This window comes from Sorex araneus, chromosome 5 (genome assembly GCF_027595985.1).
Source record: "Sorex araneus isolate mSorAra2 chromosome 5, mSorAra2.pri, whole genome shotgun sequence".
Lineage (NCBI taxonomy): Eukaryota > Metazoa > Chordata > Mammalia > Eulipotyphla > Soricidae > Sorex > Sorex araneus.
In genome coordinates this window covers 42,891,560-42,908,679 of record NC_073306.1, presented here as the reverse complement: position 1 = coordinate 42,908,679, position 17,120 = coordinate 42,891,560, and the positions used below count along the sequence as shown (strand labels likewise).

General features: G+C 60.5%; 1 protein-coding gene across 3 annotated transcripts in view; it reads left to right on the top strand.

Moving 5' to 3' along the window:
• Nucleotides 1-3,342: 3,342 nt before the first annotated feature.
• Nucleotides 3,343-17,120, top strand: part of ZNF362 (zinc finger protein 362) — a 36,334-nt gene continuing 22,556 nt past the window's right edge. Inside the window, exons 1-3 of one of the 3 annotated variants that reach the window (XM_055138530.1) lie at nt 3,343-3,629; nt 14,820-14,897; nt 16,467-16,592. In XM_055138530.1, coding sequence (XP_054994505.1) covers nt 16,555-16,592 — 38 coding nt within the window. In that variant the 5' untranslated portion in view covers nt 3,343-3,629; nt 14,820-14,897; nt 16,467-16,554. The remainder of the gene's footprint in view (nt 3,630-14,819; nt 14,898-16,466; nt 16,593-17,120) is intronic. The other 2 variants (XM_055138531.1, XM_055138532.1) reach the window with 2 other exon arrangements.

Below are 17,120 nucleotides of genomic sequence, written 5' to 3'. Positions count from 1 at the left end.
TCTACTCCAAGGGACAGGTACACTCGAAAGTAACGGCTCTAATCAGAGGCCGAATTGTGAAAGTTACTGGAAAGGGAGGGGTGGAGGACTGCTTGGAGGAGGTGAGGGGTGGAGAGGATGACAACTCGCTCTTTGTGCATGTGCCACACGTGGTCCAGACCTTGCACAGGTACTTTGCCAGCAGCGTGGCTGGAGAATGTCCACTCGCTGGGCACGCAGAGGAGATTGCCTCTTCCTGTGCGAGGGACTTGAAAATGGCTTCCCAGGGGAGGTAATGTTTGAGCTGAGCCATGGTAGGTGTTTGTGGAGATCAGAGTGGGGAGGAAGGACCAAGAAACACCGGCAGAGGGATGAGCATGCGCAGAGGCTGGGGGCCACGGAGGGACACGGCGTGCTCAGGGAAAGAGCGGCAGACAGTGTGGCTGGAGTTTAGGGGAGCTGAGTGAGGGGGTACCAGTGACAAAGAGGGGAGTGCAGCCTATATATCTGGCTTGGTGCACCTCAGCCCATACTGGCTCCGTCCAGACCCTATTAACATGGATGTCCCAGAAGACCTCGTGGGGAATGTCCAAGCCAAGACTAGAAGGAAGAGTTGTAGGGGACCAGGAAAGGTGGAATGAAAGGACACGGGAACGTGCTATAGACCAGGGTACTGCGTGCCAAGATCTCAGAAGGAGAAGGCGGGGGCCCAGGCGGCAGTGTGCTGTGGTTGGAGCACAGCCCTGCAGGTGGTTAGACAGGAGGCGGGTGAGGCAGAGAGGGGCCAGGCCTGTCACTCTCCCCTGAAATTCCCTACAAGGGCACAGCTCATGGCAACAAAGCCGGACTCAATCTTCCACTCCCCCTCCCCCCCATTCACAGTGCCTTTGCACGACCAGGAATGACAGTGACAACAGTAATATTACAGCAACATTTGTTGGCCTATCGAGGGAGGTAACAAAAGAAACATGAGTGGTTTTTTTTTTTTTGCTTTTTTTTTGGGGGGGTCACACCCAGCGATGCACAGGGGTCACTCCTGGCTCTGCACTCAGGAATTACCCCTGGCGGTGCTCAGGGGACCATAAGGGATGCTGGGAATCGAACCTGGGTCGGCTGCGTGAAAGGCAAACGCCCTACCCGCTGTGCTATCACTCCAGCCCCAAAACATGAGTGTTTTTGAACAACAATGACATCAACCATAACAGTTTGGTGGGCTTTTTTTTATATATATAACTTATTTTTTTTTGGTACTGGTAGACTGTTTTCCAGAATATTTGTAAATTTACAGAAAATCTGAAAAGTTATTACAGAATTCCCCTATACCCCTCACCTCATTTCTCTCTTTAGTACTGTAAGTAAAATAAATTTACATATTGCAATTACTGAAGAATACTTTTATGATGAAATATTACTATTTTATTCTCCTTTTTGTCCCTGCACTGGTTCCCCCCACCCCGCCCCGTGCTTGTCTGTGGTATAAGTAGACCCCACATTTTGGTGTAGGGCTGAGCAGAATCCCAAATGACAGGGCTGCCAGGCTTGTGCTAAGCACACAGGTAGGCAGTGCTGGGACTGAGCCTGCAGCCCCACATTCAGGAAAGGGCTTTGCCATGGTGCCATCCAAGGCCTCAGGTACATTATCATTAACTAGAGTCTTTAGCTTCGTGAGGCCGCCTTAAGGTTTTCAGGATTCCACATTATATTTACCTGCTGTGCTTCTTTATGTTCCTATAGGGCTGTTGGTTTCCCAGACGGCCCTTGTTTCTGGTCACCTTGAATGCTCAGAGGGGTTGGCTTTTAGGAGACCCCACTGATGGGGTTGGTCCAGTGTTTTTCTCAGGAGGGCTGCAGGTCACAGGAAGCCCAAAGAAGTAGAACACCCTTCCCATCACACGCTATCAAGCATGCCTACTATCAGCATCATCTGTGACTGTGGACCCCTGGGTCTTCAGAGAGTCACTTCTGCCCCCCACCCCTTTCAGAGCCTGCACTTTGAAGGAAGCGCCCCTGAGGCCCCATCTCCTTGTCATATCCCCCATCTATATTAATAGAGATTTTCCCCATTTCTCTATTTACTATCCCATTGGACTTCCCAGCAACTGGGACGGTGCTTTCGTCACCCCCATTTTCCTGGAACTGCAAAGTCTTCCAGCCTTCCCCACCCAGCTCCCCCTCCAGTTCTCTCCCTGCCTGGGGAGAAAAAGGGTGTCCGCGTTCTCTCTCCCCTGGAGCTCTACAGCCCCACACTCAGACTGCGCCCTGCTCCTAGGGGCACCCGGCTGGGGGCTTGGCGCTTGAGAACAAACCACCCCAAAGTGTCGGCAGCGCTGACCCTCTGCGCTAGACCAGAAGCTCCATGAGGGCAGGGCCTTTGTCCAGCTGTCTGCTCCAGTGGCCGCGGCGGCGAGCAGGGCAGCGGGTCCCCTGTTGGCCGCATCATTAGAGGGTCCCCTGTCCCTGTCGGCTGCAATGGGTACTGCTTTCCTGGGTGGGGGGGCTTCCTGCGGGCAGGGCCAGCGTGGACTGTCACTGCCTACAGGTTTCGGGGCAGGGGGTGACACAGGAATTCCGAGCCAGGAGGACTGGTGGCCTCCCCGGGTGGGTCGCAGTGAAGTTTGGAAGCGGACCCAGCCCGGAGGCCGAATCCGGAGGCCGTTGGTGACTGATTGGCCGGGGAGGGCGAGGCGGGAGGAGGAGTCACCCACCGAGGGCTCCGCGGTCTGGAGCCGGAGGACCGCGGGTGCCACCTCGGACCCGCCGCGCTGACACGGCCGCCTTTGGGGGCGTGGGCCTCGGTCCAGGGCCTAGCGCGCGAGGGGGTAGCCTGGCCTGGCCAAACTTCTGCTCCGTCCCCTGCCCTCGTCTTAAAACAAAACAAAAAAGAAAAAAGAAAAAAAGAAAACACCCCCGCCCCCCACCCCGGCGGCCGGGACCGAGAGCCCGACGGCCGGCGGTCAGGTGTGGGGGCCCCTCCCGGCCGAGGCAGGAGGCGCGCGGGGGCAGCGGGCCGCGCCGGGACAGCCGCCCGCCAGGCCCCGGTGGGCAGCGCGCGGTCCCCGCGGAGGGGGCGGCCGGGCGGCCCGGCCCGGCCCGGCCTGGGCGGGACAATGGCCTCGGCCTCCGGGGCCCCGGGAGCCCCCGCGCTGGGGAAGGGGCAGGCCTAGGGCCGCCGAGTTCCTTTGTGGCTCTGCCTCCGGCGCGGCGCGGGCGGGGGGCGCCGCGCAACTTTGCCAGGCGGCGGCGGCGGCGGCGAGACGAGGCCCCGGGGCCCGAGCGGGGCCCCCAGCGCGCGGCCCGCCCCCGCCCCCCGCGCGGCCCCCTCCCCGCGCGCGCCGCCGCCGCCGCCCGCGCCCGCCGCTGCCCACTCGCCGGAGCCCCCGGGGCCGGACGGGGCTGCGCAGCCGGAGAGGCGGGGGCCCGACGCGGCCCCCCCCGGAGCCGGGCGCACGGGGGGCCGCGCGGCGCTGCAGACCCACCTCCCGCCGCCGCCGCCTCGGCGCTGGCGGAACCCAGAAGTGAACAGCGGGCGACCCGGAAGGTTTGCGCGCCGCTCGGCTGCCCGCCGGAGCCGGAGCCCCAGCCCGGCCCTGCACGGGCCGCCGGGCGCGGGGCTGCGGCCGCGTCCCGGAGTCGCCGCCACCTCCAGCCAGGTCCGTGCGGGCCCGGGGCGCGCGGGGAGAGTGGGCCCGGCGGCGGCGGGAAAGTTGCCGCGAGTTGCGGGCGGGGGCCGGGCCGCGCGGGCGCTGACAGCCCGGCCGGGGCGCGCCGAGGGGCCGGGGCCGCCCGCGCGCAGGGCCCGGGCCGAGCGGCCGCCGCGCCCGCCGGGGAAGCGGCTCCGCGGCGTGTCTGGGTCTGGTCGCCGGTGTGTGCGTGCGTGTGTGTGTGTGTGTGTGTGTGTGTGTGCGTGTGCGTCTGTGTGTGTGTGTGTGTGTTTTCTTAAGCCGGGCTATTCAAACCTGCTGCAATTCTCCGGTAAACAATGATTCATGGGGCTTAATGCAAATAAACGGATGGCGAACGGCGCGGTTCGCGCACTTTGCAGCCGGCCGGGTGGAGCGGCCAGTGCCGGATTTCTCCCTTTTTTTGCAGATCTGCAGAATATGGCGTCCCTGTCCTGTTTTAAAAATAAGCCAGGCTGCCATTTTTGTTTTTCTTTTGTCTGAAAATTTTAATAAAACTGTCTGAGAATGTGGGAGAGGCGGCTGGAAGCAGAGGGGGCACCCGAAGGGTTGGCTTTTTTTCCTTTTCTTTGGCGAGAGCCGCAAGCCTTTCGGGAGGTGAGACACAATGCAATTGCACTTTAAAAAAAAAAAAGGGAAGCCGCTGGGCGATGGAGGAGGGGGGGGGCGGCTGGGAATTTAAAGTTAACTCCGAAAGTTTGCTTTCTTTTCTTTTTTTCTTTCTTTTTTTTCTTTTAAAGTCCTCTCTCTCCCCCTCCCCCCCTTTTTTTGGGAAGGCGGTGAAATGCCGCGAAAGATCCTGGGGCCCATTTCTGTCCCCGCAGCAATCAGTCCCCTTTGGAAGGTTTTGGGGGAAAAGTTAAGGGCTGGTTTCCTCCGAGCTGGGAAGCGGGTGTGGAGGGTCCGGTAGGAGGGTTTGGGGAGACCAGGAAGGTCTAATGGAAGAGGCGCTATAAAATGGCATTGTAAAGAAGCGGGGAGCCGGCTGCGTGGACCCAGTCCCCAGCTTCAACCTCCGGCTGGAGGAAATAATCCCCAGTTCCTGACTTGCCATCTGCAGTATAGACCCTCCTGGCTGTGACCTGTGAGGGGTGGGCCTGTCTCCTTCTTGGGTGGCCTGGGGGCTCCTGTGGGCGGGAATCTTGTTCTGGGAGCTGCCCTGGTTGTGGAGAATCGGCAGCCCCGGGGGTTCAGGCTCCGGTGCGGTGTTGGGCGGCCCACGGGGTCCCTTCTCACTCTTGGGGGCCCTCTTGGCCCAGGTGGTGGCATCTGGTGGTGGCTGCCCCTGGCCTCCCCCTCCCTGGGCTTTGCACCGAGCTCAGCAGCAGCCCCAGCGGCCCCATAGAGGGAGGGGCCGGAGAGTTTGGCTTGTGGGTGGGGAGGTGGCCGGTGTGTCTGGGGTGGCCAGAGCCTCTCTCCTGGGCAGCCCAGGGAGCCGAGGCTCCTGTGGGGGAGCTGTTTGCACCAGGGTGAACTTCCCCAGATGTCTGGTGGGCAGTCAAGCCTCTGCCTTTGCCGGCCGTGGCAGTGAGGAGTGTTCACGCCAGGCCGCCAGGGGCTGGCTGCGGTGCCCAGTGCCGTCCAAGGCGCGCTGGTCCTTTGGGCCCGGCCTTTGCTCTCCCAGAGTCTGTCCCGGGAGCACCCCGAGTCGGGCTTGCTCCTGGCTCCCAGTCTCCCGGAAGGCAGCCACCCCGCTAGACCTGGCTCTTGCCCCAGCATGGGGTGTGCCCCCGGAGGGCAGAGACAGGGCTCGGAGGTGGGGCGTTAGGGGTCAGGGCTCAGCACTTGGCCTGCCTTGGCCAGAGGGTACCAGCCCAGGCGTTTTCCAGACAGAGCCGCTGCGGTGGCGAGGGGAGGTGAGTGCCCAAAGTCACACTGCAGCTAGGAGGGCAGAGGCCGGGCAGCAGGGGGGCAGGCCCGCTGTTTGTGCAGGGGACCCTGGCTCCTGCAGGCGGCCACTTTGGACAGACCAGCAGTGGAAGACGACAGCACGCCCCCTTGCCCTCCCCACCGGCCCCCTCTGGAGCGAGCTTCTTGTTTGGACAGTGTAGTCAGGGCCTTTGCATATCTGGCTCGCCCAGAAACTCACTCGGGGTGAAGTTGTCTAGGCGGTAATATTTCATCCCATTTTTAACATTTTGTGGGGGGCACCCCCCTACTATAGGGTTCGAGGGACCAAGCTGTGCAAGGGATGGAACCTGGGTCTCTGGCGTGCAAAACCTGCCTTCCAGCTCCTTCTGTACCCGCCCTGAGCTCTGTTCTCAGTGTCGGAAAGGGAGGCCTGGGGAGGTTGATTTGGGGGAGAGGGGGCAGTGTACCCTCAGGCTGCCCAGTGCTGGGCCGGGCGAACCCTGCTGGTGATGGACTGGGTGCTTCCCCGTCTTCTGGTGTTTGGCCTCTCCAGTTCTTTTGCTGACCCAGGGACTGTGTGAAAGTCACCAGAGAGATCGGAAAGTCGTTAGAGAGAGTCTCTCCAAATGAATGGCAGAGCTGGAAAGACCCCACGAGGCCCTGAAGCCCAGAGAGGTTGGAGGCCGCTGCCCACTGGGCTTCCAGCCTGGGCCTAGGCATTCCTGTCTCCCTGCGCTTGAGAGAGACTCAGGTGCGCGCGGCCCACTCGACCCGGCCTGGGCTCCACTTGGAGAGCAGTAGTTGTGGCTGGCGTGGAGTGGCAGGGGCACCCAGCTAGTATGGGGCAGAGACAGGGCAGGGTTTTGTCCTTGGGGAAGGGAGGCAGGAAGGCCCCAGCGGGGAGACTGAAGCTGGCGTGGGTGAAACACAGACTGGGTCTGCGGCTGGCCTGGCCCCTGCCCTTCCACAGGGGACCCTGCTTCCCTGCAGAGTGCCTCCCTCCCCGCTTCCCTTTCTCTCCTTTCTTCCTCTGCCAGCTATCGGTTCATTCATTCATTCATTCATCGCTTTGCTCGGGCCCACCCTTATTCTTTCCATTGTACGTTCATTAGTTGATTGGTTACAGATCACATCCATTCTTCCTTTCATCTTCCGTGCATGCACGCCTCTGTCTATCCATTCACCCATCCATCCAATCCCGGGCTCAGGTCGGACAACCACGTGAGCTTCAAGTGCCTTCCCCCGAGGCTCCAAGGCCAATAGGAAAGAAGGGGTGAGAGAGGCTGGAAGCGAGGGCCGTGTTCCTGGGTGCTAACCTGGATCCCGAGGGAAGAGGTGAAGAGGTGGCTTAAGAATGCCCAGGGCAGCGCTGGGGATGCAGCTCAGTGGTGGAGCACTTGCCTTGCACTTGGGAGGCGCTGGGTTCCAACCCCGGCAGCACAGAGAAGCAAACAGGGAAAAAAAAAATAGCACAGAGGCAAGCCAGACTGTCCCGATGGTGGCTCTGGCTCCTGGGACTGAGTGCCGTTCGTGAGTTGGGTCTTAGGTTTGCGCGGTGTGGTTCGTGGCATGTGTGATTTGGGGTGCCTTCCTCCTGTCGCTCAGCCTTACTTGTGGAGCTTGAGGCCGGGGCCCTCCTGGCTGGCTGGGAGCGTTGACCAGTGTGTCTGTGATGTGTCCCCCGCCCAGGCTGGGTCTGGTGGAGAAGAGGCGCTCAGCAGACGGCCATGGAGGAACTCCTCACTGTTTTCAGAACAAGCCCGGCGCTCTGGGGACTCAGAACGCCCTGCTGTGTCTTGTTGCTCCCCTACTGAAATGAATGTTCTCCAGGCGTTTAAAACAAAACCCCAAAGTTTGTGGGCCCGAGTTCCCTTTACGGCCTGCGCCTGCCCACCCCTCCGCCTCAGCCCCTGCCTCCTAGCCCTGCCTGCCCACCTTCCTGGAAACCGCAGTGCCTGTGGGCAGAGCAGGATGGCGCACTTGCCATCAGCATCTGCGTGGTGGCCTTGTAGCTCCGTCCCAGGTCCCCTCCTCAGCGGACTTCCTGGTGTTTCAAGTCACAACAGCCCCTTTGATTTATATTCGTAGTTATTTTTTTTAATTGTTTGTTTTTTGTTTTGTATTGTGTGGGGGCCACCCCCGGCAGTGCTCAGGGGTTACTCCTGCCTCTACACTCAGGAGTCACTCCTGGCGGTGCTGGGGATTGACCCCGGGGAGGCTGCATGCAAGGCCAGAGCCTTCCCTGCTGTACTACCGCTCCAGCCGCACGTTCCTGGTTCTTCCTGGTGTCCACACTCACTCATTTGTTTGCGCATCTCGCTGTTTGTGCTGGTGATCCCGTGCAGATCCCACGCGGGCGGCCAGCGTGCAGGTAGCTCCGGCCCCGGGGCTGCGGAGAGTCAGCCAGGTGTGGGGCAGTGCCCAAGGTGGCGGGTGGCGGGAGCTGAGCCGGCCTCTTGTCCCCTGGGAGGTTCAGGCTGTTGGGAGAAAACCACGAGACGATGGAATGGTGGGCTGCAAGAGTCAGAGTCTCTTTCCCACCCGAGGGCCTTCGACAGCGGGAGTCTTGGCATGACCCCACCTGCAATCAGAGTCTCCGTGGGGACTCGCGCTGCCCTCTGATTTAGAGACACAGGGCACCGAGCCTTTTCTAACTCTTCGGCTGTTTACTTCTCATTCCCTTACCCCATGTTCAGATGGGGAAACCAAGGCACAAAGCAATTGAGAGCACTTGCGGTGGTTATGGAACTGTAGGGCTTTATGGGACCCAGGCTTGGAACTCGGGGACGCCTCATGAGCACCCCACATCATGGAGGGGGTGCAGCCTCACTGGACCCCTGAGCAGGGCTGGATCCCCCCCGTCCCATATTCTGGGTCAAAGGGCCTTGGATCTCTGCTGCCTGAAGGGGAGTGCCTGCCCTCCCCAGGGCCCCCCATGAGACCGTTGTCATTGCTAGAAAGATCCTTAGGAAGTGTCCAGTGCTGCGCCTCCCCTGTGGCTAGCCTGGCGGGCGTGTGCTTTCATGACTTCAGTGGCCTCTTTCTCCCCACTGGCTCACGAGCTCCCTGGGGACAGGCAACCTTGGCATGGAATGAATGAGAGGATGAGTGAAGCACCTCCCCTCCCCCCCAAGTGCCTCTGCGCTGTGTGACTGGGCCTCGTCAGGGTGTTAGATGGGTCTGGCATGCTTGGGGGACGCAGATAGGTAACTGCAGCCCCGGGAGAGTTGGTATCCGATATCGTTTGCATGTGCAAGTCTTGGGACCCGAAGTCATGTGCTACTGGGAGAGGGGGGAGGGGCATCTGGCCCGAAATTCCAGGGAGCCGATGATGGAAGTGCCGTAAACGGGAGGCCACGGCATAAGACGAGTGGGCTAAGCTGCAGAGCGGGGGAATCACTGGAAGGAACCGTGGCGGGCAGAGGGCTGAGGGCCACAAGATTGGGAGGCTCCGTGGTGGGCCACTGACTGAGAAGCACTGCCCGCCTCATCTCTGCCCCGCGGGAGGGGGGAGGAGGAGCGGGTTGAACTACATGCAGGCCCCTGCCGGACACCTTACCTCAGGGCTTTCTGCCCCTCGGGTGCCACCGGCCACCGCAGGTCTTGTCATCTCCCAGTGCAGGTAACATTCCTGGAGGCACAGGCCTGTGGAGAGGTGACGAGAGGCCAGATGAGGGGCCAGTGCTGCCCCTGGCACTCCGGTTGGACTCAAGGAAGTGAGAGTGGTTGAAACGGACTGGGGGGGTGGGGGGTTGGGGGGGCTTCTTGGATCAAAGCAGGGGCAGCCTTGGAGCGGGGAGGATGGGTTTGGCCCAGCCTCACTATGTACCACAGGGTGTCCTCAGGGGGCGGGCAGGATGTTCCTGCACTCTGGGCCCTTCGCTGAGATTTGGGCAGCGGCGGCAGGTTCCTGGAAGGGGCAGTGTAGGGGTTGAGGGGCTCTAAGGAGCGACCACCCAGTGGGGCTGAGCCCCCTCATACGCATACTCGCACATACCCAGACACAGCCCCACCACGAGCACCTTCCACTCCACCCCTCCCTCTGCCGACCGCTGCTCTTAGGGACACCCCTAGAAATGCCCCAAACTGGGTCTGCAGAAGCTCAGCAGGACCGTCTGCTGGAGTGTGTCCTACACGGCTCACACTGCACGCAGGTGTGTGGTTTCATACCTGGTGCACACCCCATCTCCCCCCCCCCCACACACACACATACACAGGCAGGCATGTGTGCTTGCATGAGCACACGTACGTACACACACACATACACAGGCAGGCATGTGTGCTTGCATGAGCACACGTACGTGTACACACACACACACACACACACACACACACACACACACACAGAGGCCGCAGCATGCACACAGCTGGGGCTCCCCGGTGGGGCCGGGCTGAGGAAAATTGGCCGAGTCCCTGTCGTACTGGGGACCCGAAGTCCTGCCTGAAACGCGCCCCTGACGGCCTGACCCAGATTCCCGCGCCCTGGGAGCCGCTGCCTCTCTCGGAGAAGCTCCAGCTCCATGCACGGCGTGCACAACAGTGTGACCCAGCCGTGTGTGGAGGGGAGGAGGGGAGAACCGCAGCCTGGATGTGCCAGGTGAGGGCGATCCGGCAGAGAGAGCGGCCTGGGCAGAGGCCTGTGGGGGGAGCGCTGGGGGCACAGAGAAGGGGGCAGTCCCCAGATGTGGTCACACGAGGCGGGCAGGGCCCTGGCCTGGGAGCCGCGTCTCTGCGGCCCTTCACTCTCGCTCTGCCCGGCCCCAGTGGTTCTTCGCCCAGGACTCCAAGGACTGGCTCGAGAGTTTCTGGGGCAGAGCAGTCATCTCTCCTGAGCTAGTCCCAGACTCGGTTTCCCGCTGCAGCCCCCGCGTGTCCCGAGAGGCACCCCCCTCCCAGTCAGGCTCTGGCCAGCGGCATTTCCAGGTAGGGCTTTGGGATGTTCCTTGATGCCGTACGAAGCCTCAAAGCCAAGCCCTCAGCGGCAGCTTGCTCCCTGCGGGTGCAGCGCTTGGCCTGTAGCCTTGGCTCCAAACCCTGAGCTGCTCCCTCCTTGTCCCTTCGTGGCCCAGGGGCCCAGACCGGTGCTGAAGTTTCCGTGGTTCTGCAGAGAAAGGACAAAGGCCCCAGAGGCCGGGGGCTTGCCAGAGCTGCCACGGCCAGCCCCAGGAGGCGGCTCAGCTGCCCTTCCTTCTTAGCCCGCCCCTCCGTCCCGTACCCACACCCGGCAGGACCTCGGAGGGCAGGGCTACGGGACGGTGATGAGGGGCCTCTGGGGGACTGGGTAGGTGGGGAAGCCGCTGGGCCCGGCTGCGTGCCGTGCAGTAGGTCAGCTCTTGCGCACGCTCTCGGCTTGCCCTGAATCCGTGTTCCAGTTCGAAGTGTCCCCAGCACCTTCCTGACTGGGTCGTTGGGAGGCGAGTGAGCCATGCTTGTGAAGTGTAGAGCAGTGCCCGACGCTGCCATTGTACCCATTCCACGCCGGCGAGGGCATGGGAGCCGGCGCCCCGGGCATTGACACTTGAGGAGGGCTTGTGTTTTCTCAGCCCCCAGTAGGGCCACTGCTCTGGGGAGTTGTGTGTGGGGGGAGGGGTGCAGGGTGGGGGAACGGGCGACACCCCAGCCTTTCCCATGGCCCCCTCCTCTGTGCAGGCAGCGCGCTCCAGCCCCGCAGGGCTGCGGAAACCCAGCCTAATTGGATCCAGGGCCCTCGGGAGCCTGGCTGCTCACAGGAAGTTCCCAGGAGCCAGTTTCCAAGCCTGGCCTGGGGCTTGGGGGGTGGTGGTGGGGGTGTGCAGGGGCCGGGGCTGAGGGCTCTGGCTGCAGGGAGGGGGCCACAGGGAGGACAGGGGGGTCGTGGGAAGCAAACTTGGAGCACTCGGGGGTCCCAAGGAGGCAGGAAAAGGGGAGACCGCAATCCCCTTCCTAGACTGGCTCCTGCATGTGGCTCCCCGGCCTCTCCCTGGCCCCGTGATGACCTCATGGCCTGTCCTTTGGGAACATCGCTGCCTCTATTCAGGGATCCCCCAGGCCTTGTTTGTGTGTTGGAGGGGTGGGGCGGGGGCGGGGGGGGGGGGGTTGCCGGGGATCAGACCCAGGTCCTCATGCATGCCAGGCTGGCACGCTGTCACCAGGCCACTCCCTGCCCGCCCTCTGGACATGGTCATTCATCCCTCCACCCTCTACCAACAGCCTGGCCCCTGTGCTGGCCTGCCCTAGGCACCCCTGCTCTCTGCCATGTAGGCGGGCAGGATGCTGGGTACTTCCCTGCCTCCCTTAGGGGGAGGAGCTCAGCTTCCCCGAAACACCCCCCATCAGCCCAGCATGCCTGGGGCTGCTCCCTGGGACAGGGACTCTCTCCTAAGAGCTGGCAGTGTCTCCGTCCTAGCACAGGTGAGCTGGCACCCTCCCTCTGCTGCCAGCTGCTCTCTCTCTGCCTCTGCCTCTGCCTCTGCCTCTGTGTCTGTCTGTCTGTCTGTCTGTCTGTCTCTCCCCCTGCCTGTATATGTGTATTCTAAGCCCTCTGCATTGGTTCTCTGGGAAGTTCTGAACTGGCAGGAGTGGGCGCAGGAGCACCTACATGTGGCCCGCACTGCCTCAGGGGCAGCTGGAGGTGGAAGCCAGAGGTGGCACCTTGGGCGTGCCTGCTGGTGTGGCCTGGTCTTTGCTGGCGAGAGGACCAGAAAGTGGCTTCTCTGGGGCCAGGAGCTGTGGGGCTCACAGGGCGTGTGGGACCTTGCCTAGGAGCCAGGTGTCCACTGCAGGAGGTCTGGGTGGACAGGCCAGCAGGCAGCGTAGGGCACAGCTCATTAGGAGGTCTAGGAAGCTGTAGGTGCTCAGAGAGACGGTTCCCCGGGGCAGTGGGTGGTGGACGGGAACCCCACAGGATTCCTGCAGCGTGTTCCCGTCAGGAGGGAATGTTTTCTATATGTTACTATGGTACTTCAGGAGTGTCTTTATTCCTCAGCGCCGAGGGTGGGCTCAGTCGTCAAGTACATGCTTTGCTGTGTGAGGCTCTGGTTTGATCCCTAGCAATGCCCCCCACTGCTGCCAATACTCCCTCCCTCCCTCCCTCCCTCCCTCCCTCCCTCCCTCCCTCCTTTCCTTCCTTCCTTCCTTCCTTCCTTCCTTCCTTCCTTCCTTCCTTCCTTCCTTCCTTCCTTCCTTCCTTCCTTCCTTCCTTCCTTCCTTCCTTTCTATTCTTTCTTTCTTGCTTGCTTTTTTTTTGGGGGGTCACACCTGGCGATGCTCTTACTCATGCACTGGGGAATTACCCCTGGCGGTGCTCAGAGGACCATATGGGATGCTGGGAATCGAACTCGGGTTGGCCGTGTGCAAGGCAAATGCCCTACCCCCTGTGTTATTGCTCCAACTCCATACTTCTTCTTCTTTTTTTTTTTTTTAAAGTCATGGAACTACCTTGAGGAAAAGTTGGAGACTTGGGGAATTAAACCCAGCCTGGCCCCCTTTCCGCCCTCACCCAGCCCTGAAACCACCACTATTAGCCACTGGTGCTTCTTTCCACTCTGGCCCAGTGCCCGCCCAGCGCCCGGCATTTGTACAGACGTTCCTGCTCTGACTGCAAGAGCCTAAGACCTCCCCGTGGAAGCTGCACACACCTCGGGTGTGTTCTGAGTAGACACAGGGTGGTCACTGTCCCCTTCCTGTGCGTCTGTGTAGAAGACAGGGGTGGACCCCAGAGTCTCCCGGGCTCCAGGTTATTCATGGACCGCTTAATCTGGGCCAAGCCTCCTCCGAACTAGTCAAGCCTACAACTGTAGCCCCCTTGAGAATGATTTACAGGGCCATCCCCCCTCAGTGCTTCAAACTTTGGCTGTTCCAGGTTCTACTGTTGTCAAAGAACTGACGCAAACAGCTTTGCACGCAAAATTCTGTGTGCATCAGAGTCCCCATGCCCATTGTTTTTGGTGGGTATTTTTCTAGGGATGGAAGACAAAAAAAAACGAGACCAGAAGGAGCACAAAATCATAAATGTTTAGAACTTGTGACACACCTTTGCCCGATTGTTTTCAGAAACGATAGTTCCAGTTCATACCTCTGTCTTCGTGGGGGTGCCGGTCTTACCCCACCTTGCCAGCGCTGGGTACCAGCATCTTCTTAGCCGGTAAAGCTCATTTAATTGTCCGTGCCGGGGAAACATTATTGTGTGTGTTTCTAGCCACTCATATCGTTCTGGCCTGCTAGTCTTTATAGAGCCTACACCGTCTCTTCTTAGATCGACTAGGAAGGTAGGACTTTGCTCTTGAACCAAGGGGTGATATGTAGAAATAATTCAGAGGCGGGAAAGCAGACATCTGTTTAAGCCTAGGCATGTTCATTCCCTCCGCTGAGAGTATTCACTTACTCATTCAAAGCCCTGAGAGGGCCAGGAGGTCGTACTGGAGGTAAAGCACTTGCCTCGCATGCCGCCTCCACCAGATCAATCCCTGACACCAACATGCTCCCCTAAGCTCCGCAGGGGTCACTCCTGAGCACACAACCAGGTATAACCCCTGAGCCTTGCCAGGTGTGGCTCAAAACCCCTCGAATATTATATGCTGGGCTTAAAGGTTAACTACTCAGGTCCCATTTGATTCCAACGGCACCTGTCCACCAGCACTGGTGCACGAGCCGATAGAAGATAGTGACATGTGCTCTGATCACTGAAACACGGGGCATGGGGGGGGGGGCACCCAGTCCAGCTTCAGGGTAGAGGTGGACAGTTCAGGAAGGTTTCAGGGCACATGTGTATTGCCGCCATGTATGTGGTGCCTGAGTCCATGGTGCATCTCCCTATTTATTTTTTGGTTTTGGGGCCACACCTGACAGTGCTCAGCGTATAGCCTGGCTCTGCACTTGGGGATCACTCCTGGCAGGCTCGGGGAACCATATGGGGTGCTGGGGATGAACCCGGGTCAGCAGCGTGCAAGGCAGGTGCCCTAGCCCTGTATTACTGCTCTCTGCTCCAGCCCCTGATGTGTCTGGGCTCCCTCCACGCTGGAGAAGCCCTTTTTTTTTTTTTTTTTTTTGCTTTTTGGGTCACACCCGGCATTGCACAGGGGTTACTCCTGGCTCTGCACTCAGGAATTACTCTTGGCGGTACTCAGGGGACCATATGGGATGCTGGGAATCGAACTCAGGTCAGCCGCGTGCAAGGCAAACGCCCTACCAGCTGTGCTATCGCTCCAGCCCCAAGAAGCCCTTTCTTAAGTCTCTTTCTCTGTCTCCATCTCTGTCTCCGTCTTTGTCTCTGTCTCTGTCTCTCTGTCTCTCCACCGCCCGCCCAATAAAACCTTTTTTTTTTTTTTTAAGGGAGCTGTCAGGAGGAAGCGGCCTGTAAACGGGGCCTATGGGATGGGATTGACCAGTGCAGCCTCAGTCTAACTGAAGGTGAGGGAAACTGGCCAAGCAGAGTGTAAAGTGGGAACAAGCAGGGAGGCCAGTGAGGTCAGCAGGGGCCGGACATGTGAGGCCCGAGGGAGGAGCATAAGCTTTGTCCCGAGGGGAGTGGGGTGCTGTGGGAGGTGCCGAGGGCGGGGAGTGTTGGGATCGGATGGGTCCACAGCGACTGCAGCGAGAGAACAGAATGAGGGTGTGGGCAGGGGTGCGGGGGCTGGGGGGCTCTCGCCAAGGCTGAGGGAGGCCTGGGCCAGTAGTGCTGACCCTGTCTCCCCGCCCTGCGGAATCCTAAGCCGCGTCCCAGTGTCCCCGTGCTGGCTGACGCCTGCCCCTGGGCAGCCGGGTCCTCCGTGCCCTGAGTGTGGGGGGGGGCCGGCTGGCAGGACCAGCTCCATGTCCGCCCCCCATCAGCTGCCCCTGCCCCCTGCCCCTGTGCACACAGGCTGTCCCCTCCCCTGCTACTAACCACTTCCTTTCGTTCCTGTTTTAAAGAATAAATTTATTGTTTTCATTATAAAAGCAACTGAAGGACATTCTGGAGAATCTGGAAATCAGGGAAACAAAGAGAGAGAGCCAGACCAGCGCCAGGCGCCCCCGGCCGCCCCTGGGCGTGGCTCGAGCTGCTTGCTTTTCTGACGCAGGTTTTTATTTTTGCCTCCTTGTAATCACAGTGTTCGGACAGTTTTGGGTCTCGCTCTCTTTCCCGTTTGCGTTGTTGGGAGCCAGTTCCTCTGTGGCCTAGGGGTCTGGGCAGATCCTCATTTTTAAAAACCGTCTCTGGGGTAGGCAGGGAATAGGGGTGCGGCACCCCCCCCCCCCGCCACCGCCCCCGGCTCCCCGCCCTGCCGTGGACAGGGCTGCCTCGGCTTGCCTCTCTGTGTGTTTGTCCCCGCTGGAGCTCCCCAGACAGCCGGGCTGGCCCCGGGTCTGCCCCTTCCTCTGTGGCCCCTGCCTTCTGCCTCTCAGAGGAGCTTCCGGGTCGCCTTTGAGGCCACCCTTCTGCGACAGGGGGATGGACAGACCTGCTTTCAGCTCCACACTCTGCTCTGTGACCTTAGGCAAGTGACTTAATCTCTCTGGACGTCTGCTGCCGTGTCTGTCCAGTGGGTCTACTGTAACAGTAGAGTGCTTGTCGTGTGCCCCGACACTGCTCCTGGCCCTTCCTCAGCACTCAGGAAAAGACAGTGGCTTTCAGAGCCCACCTCTGAGGGTGGCTGGGATGGCCCAGGTGAGGAGCACCAACTCTGTCTGGGAAGAGCTCACCATCTGCTGGGGATACCCCCCCCCCCCCCGGGAAGCCAATCACTGCACCATGTTGGGACTGGACCAGCTCGGGGGAGTGTCCAGACACCAGCCCTGGCGAGCTGTGTGACTTTGGGCAAGTGGACCAACCTCTCTGGGCTCAGCTCTCCTCGTCTGTGAAATGCACATGCCACAGGGGAAGTCTCAGTGATACGGTGCTGATGATGAATCCGGCACGTAGTGGGTGTTGAAACTGATAGTGGCTGCAATTGTATTATTATTATTATTATTATTGTTATTGTTATTCCCATATACAAGGTGCTGTTGGGAACACAGAGGAAGTGACTGACTGGGGGTTCAGGGAAAGCTCCGTAGAAGAGGGAACACTTGAGCTGGGTCTTGAAGGATGAGTAGAAGTTCACCAAGTGGGAAAGGACACTCTAGGTAAGCCTGGGCTCCAGGGGGACTCTGTCATTGAGGGGTCTGTTCTTTGGGGGACGGAGGCCCCGTGTTCACCCCAGCCTCCCCGAGTGCCCTCCGCTGCCTCCCTCTGGGTCTGCCCCGGGGCCCCGCGTGCCTGCCCTCCCGTCCCAGTGTCCGCCCGGTGCCTGTGGGGTCCCCACCTGCCCCGGTTCGGGGCCACCTGTCCGTGTCTGTCTCGTGTGTCCGAGTCTGGTGCTGTCTGCATGTCCCCGTGGTCGTGCTTGTCCGCGTTTGTGCCTCGAGGCCCCGGGCCCTTCCCCAGGAGCTGGGCTGTGGGCGCCCCTGCCGCTCCCCCCTTCCCTGGGCCACAGCCTCAGGCCCCGCCTGCACTCCTGGTCAGAGGGGTCTGTCTCCACCACAGATTCTGTCCCTCCCCCTTGGCTTCCAGGGCTTAGGCGTGCACTGGTCCTACCCCATTCCCAACTCCTACTCTCCTGCTCCGTAGTGGGTGCTTGACACCCCCTCCCCAACACCCACCCTTCCCTTTCT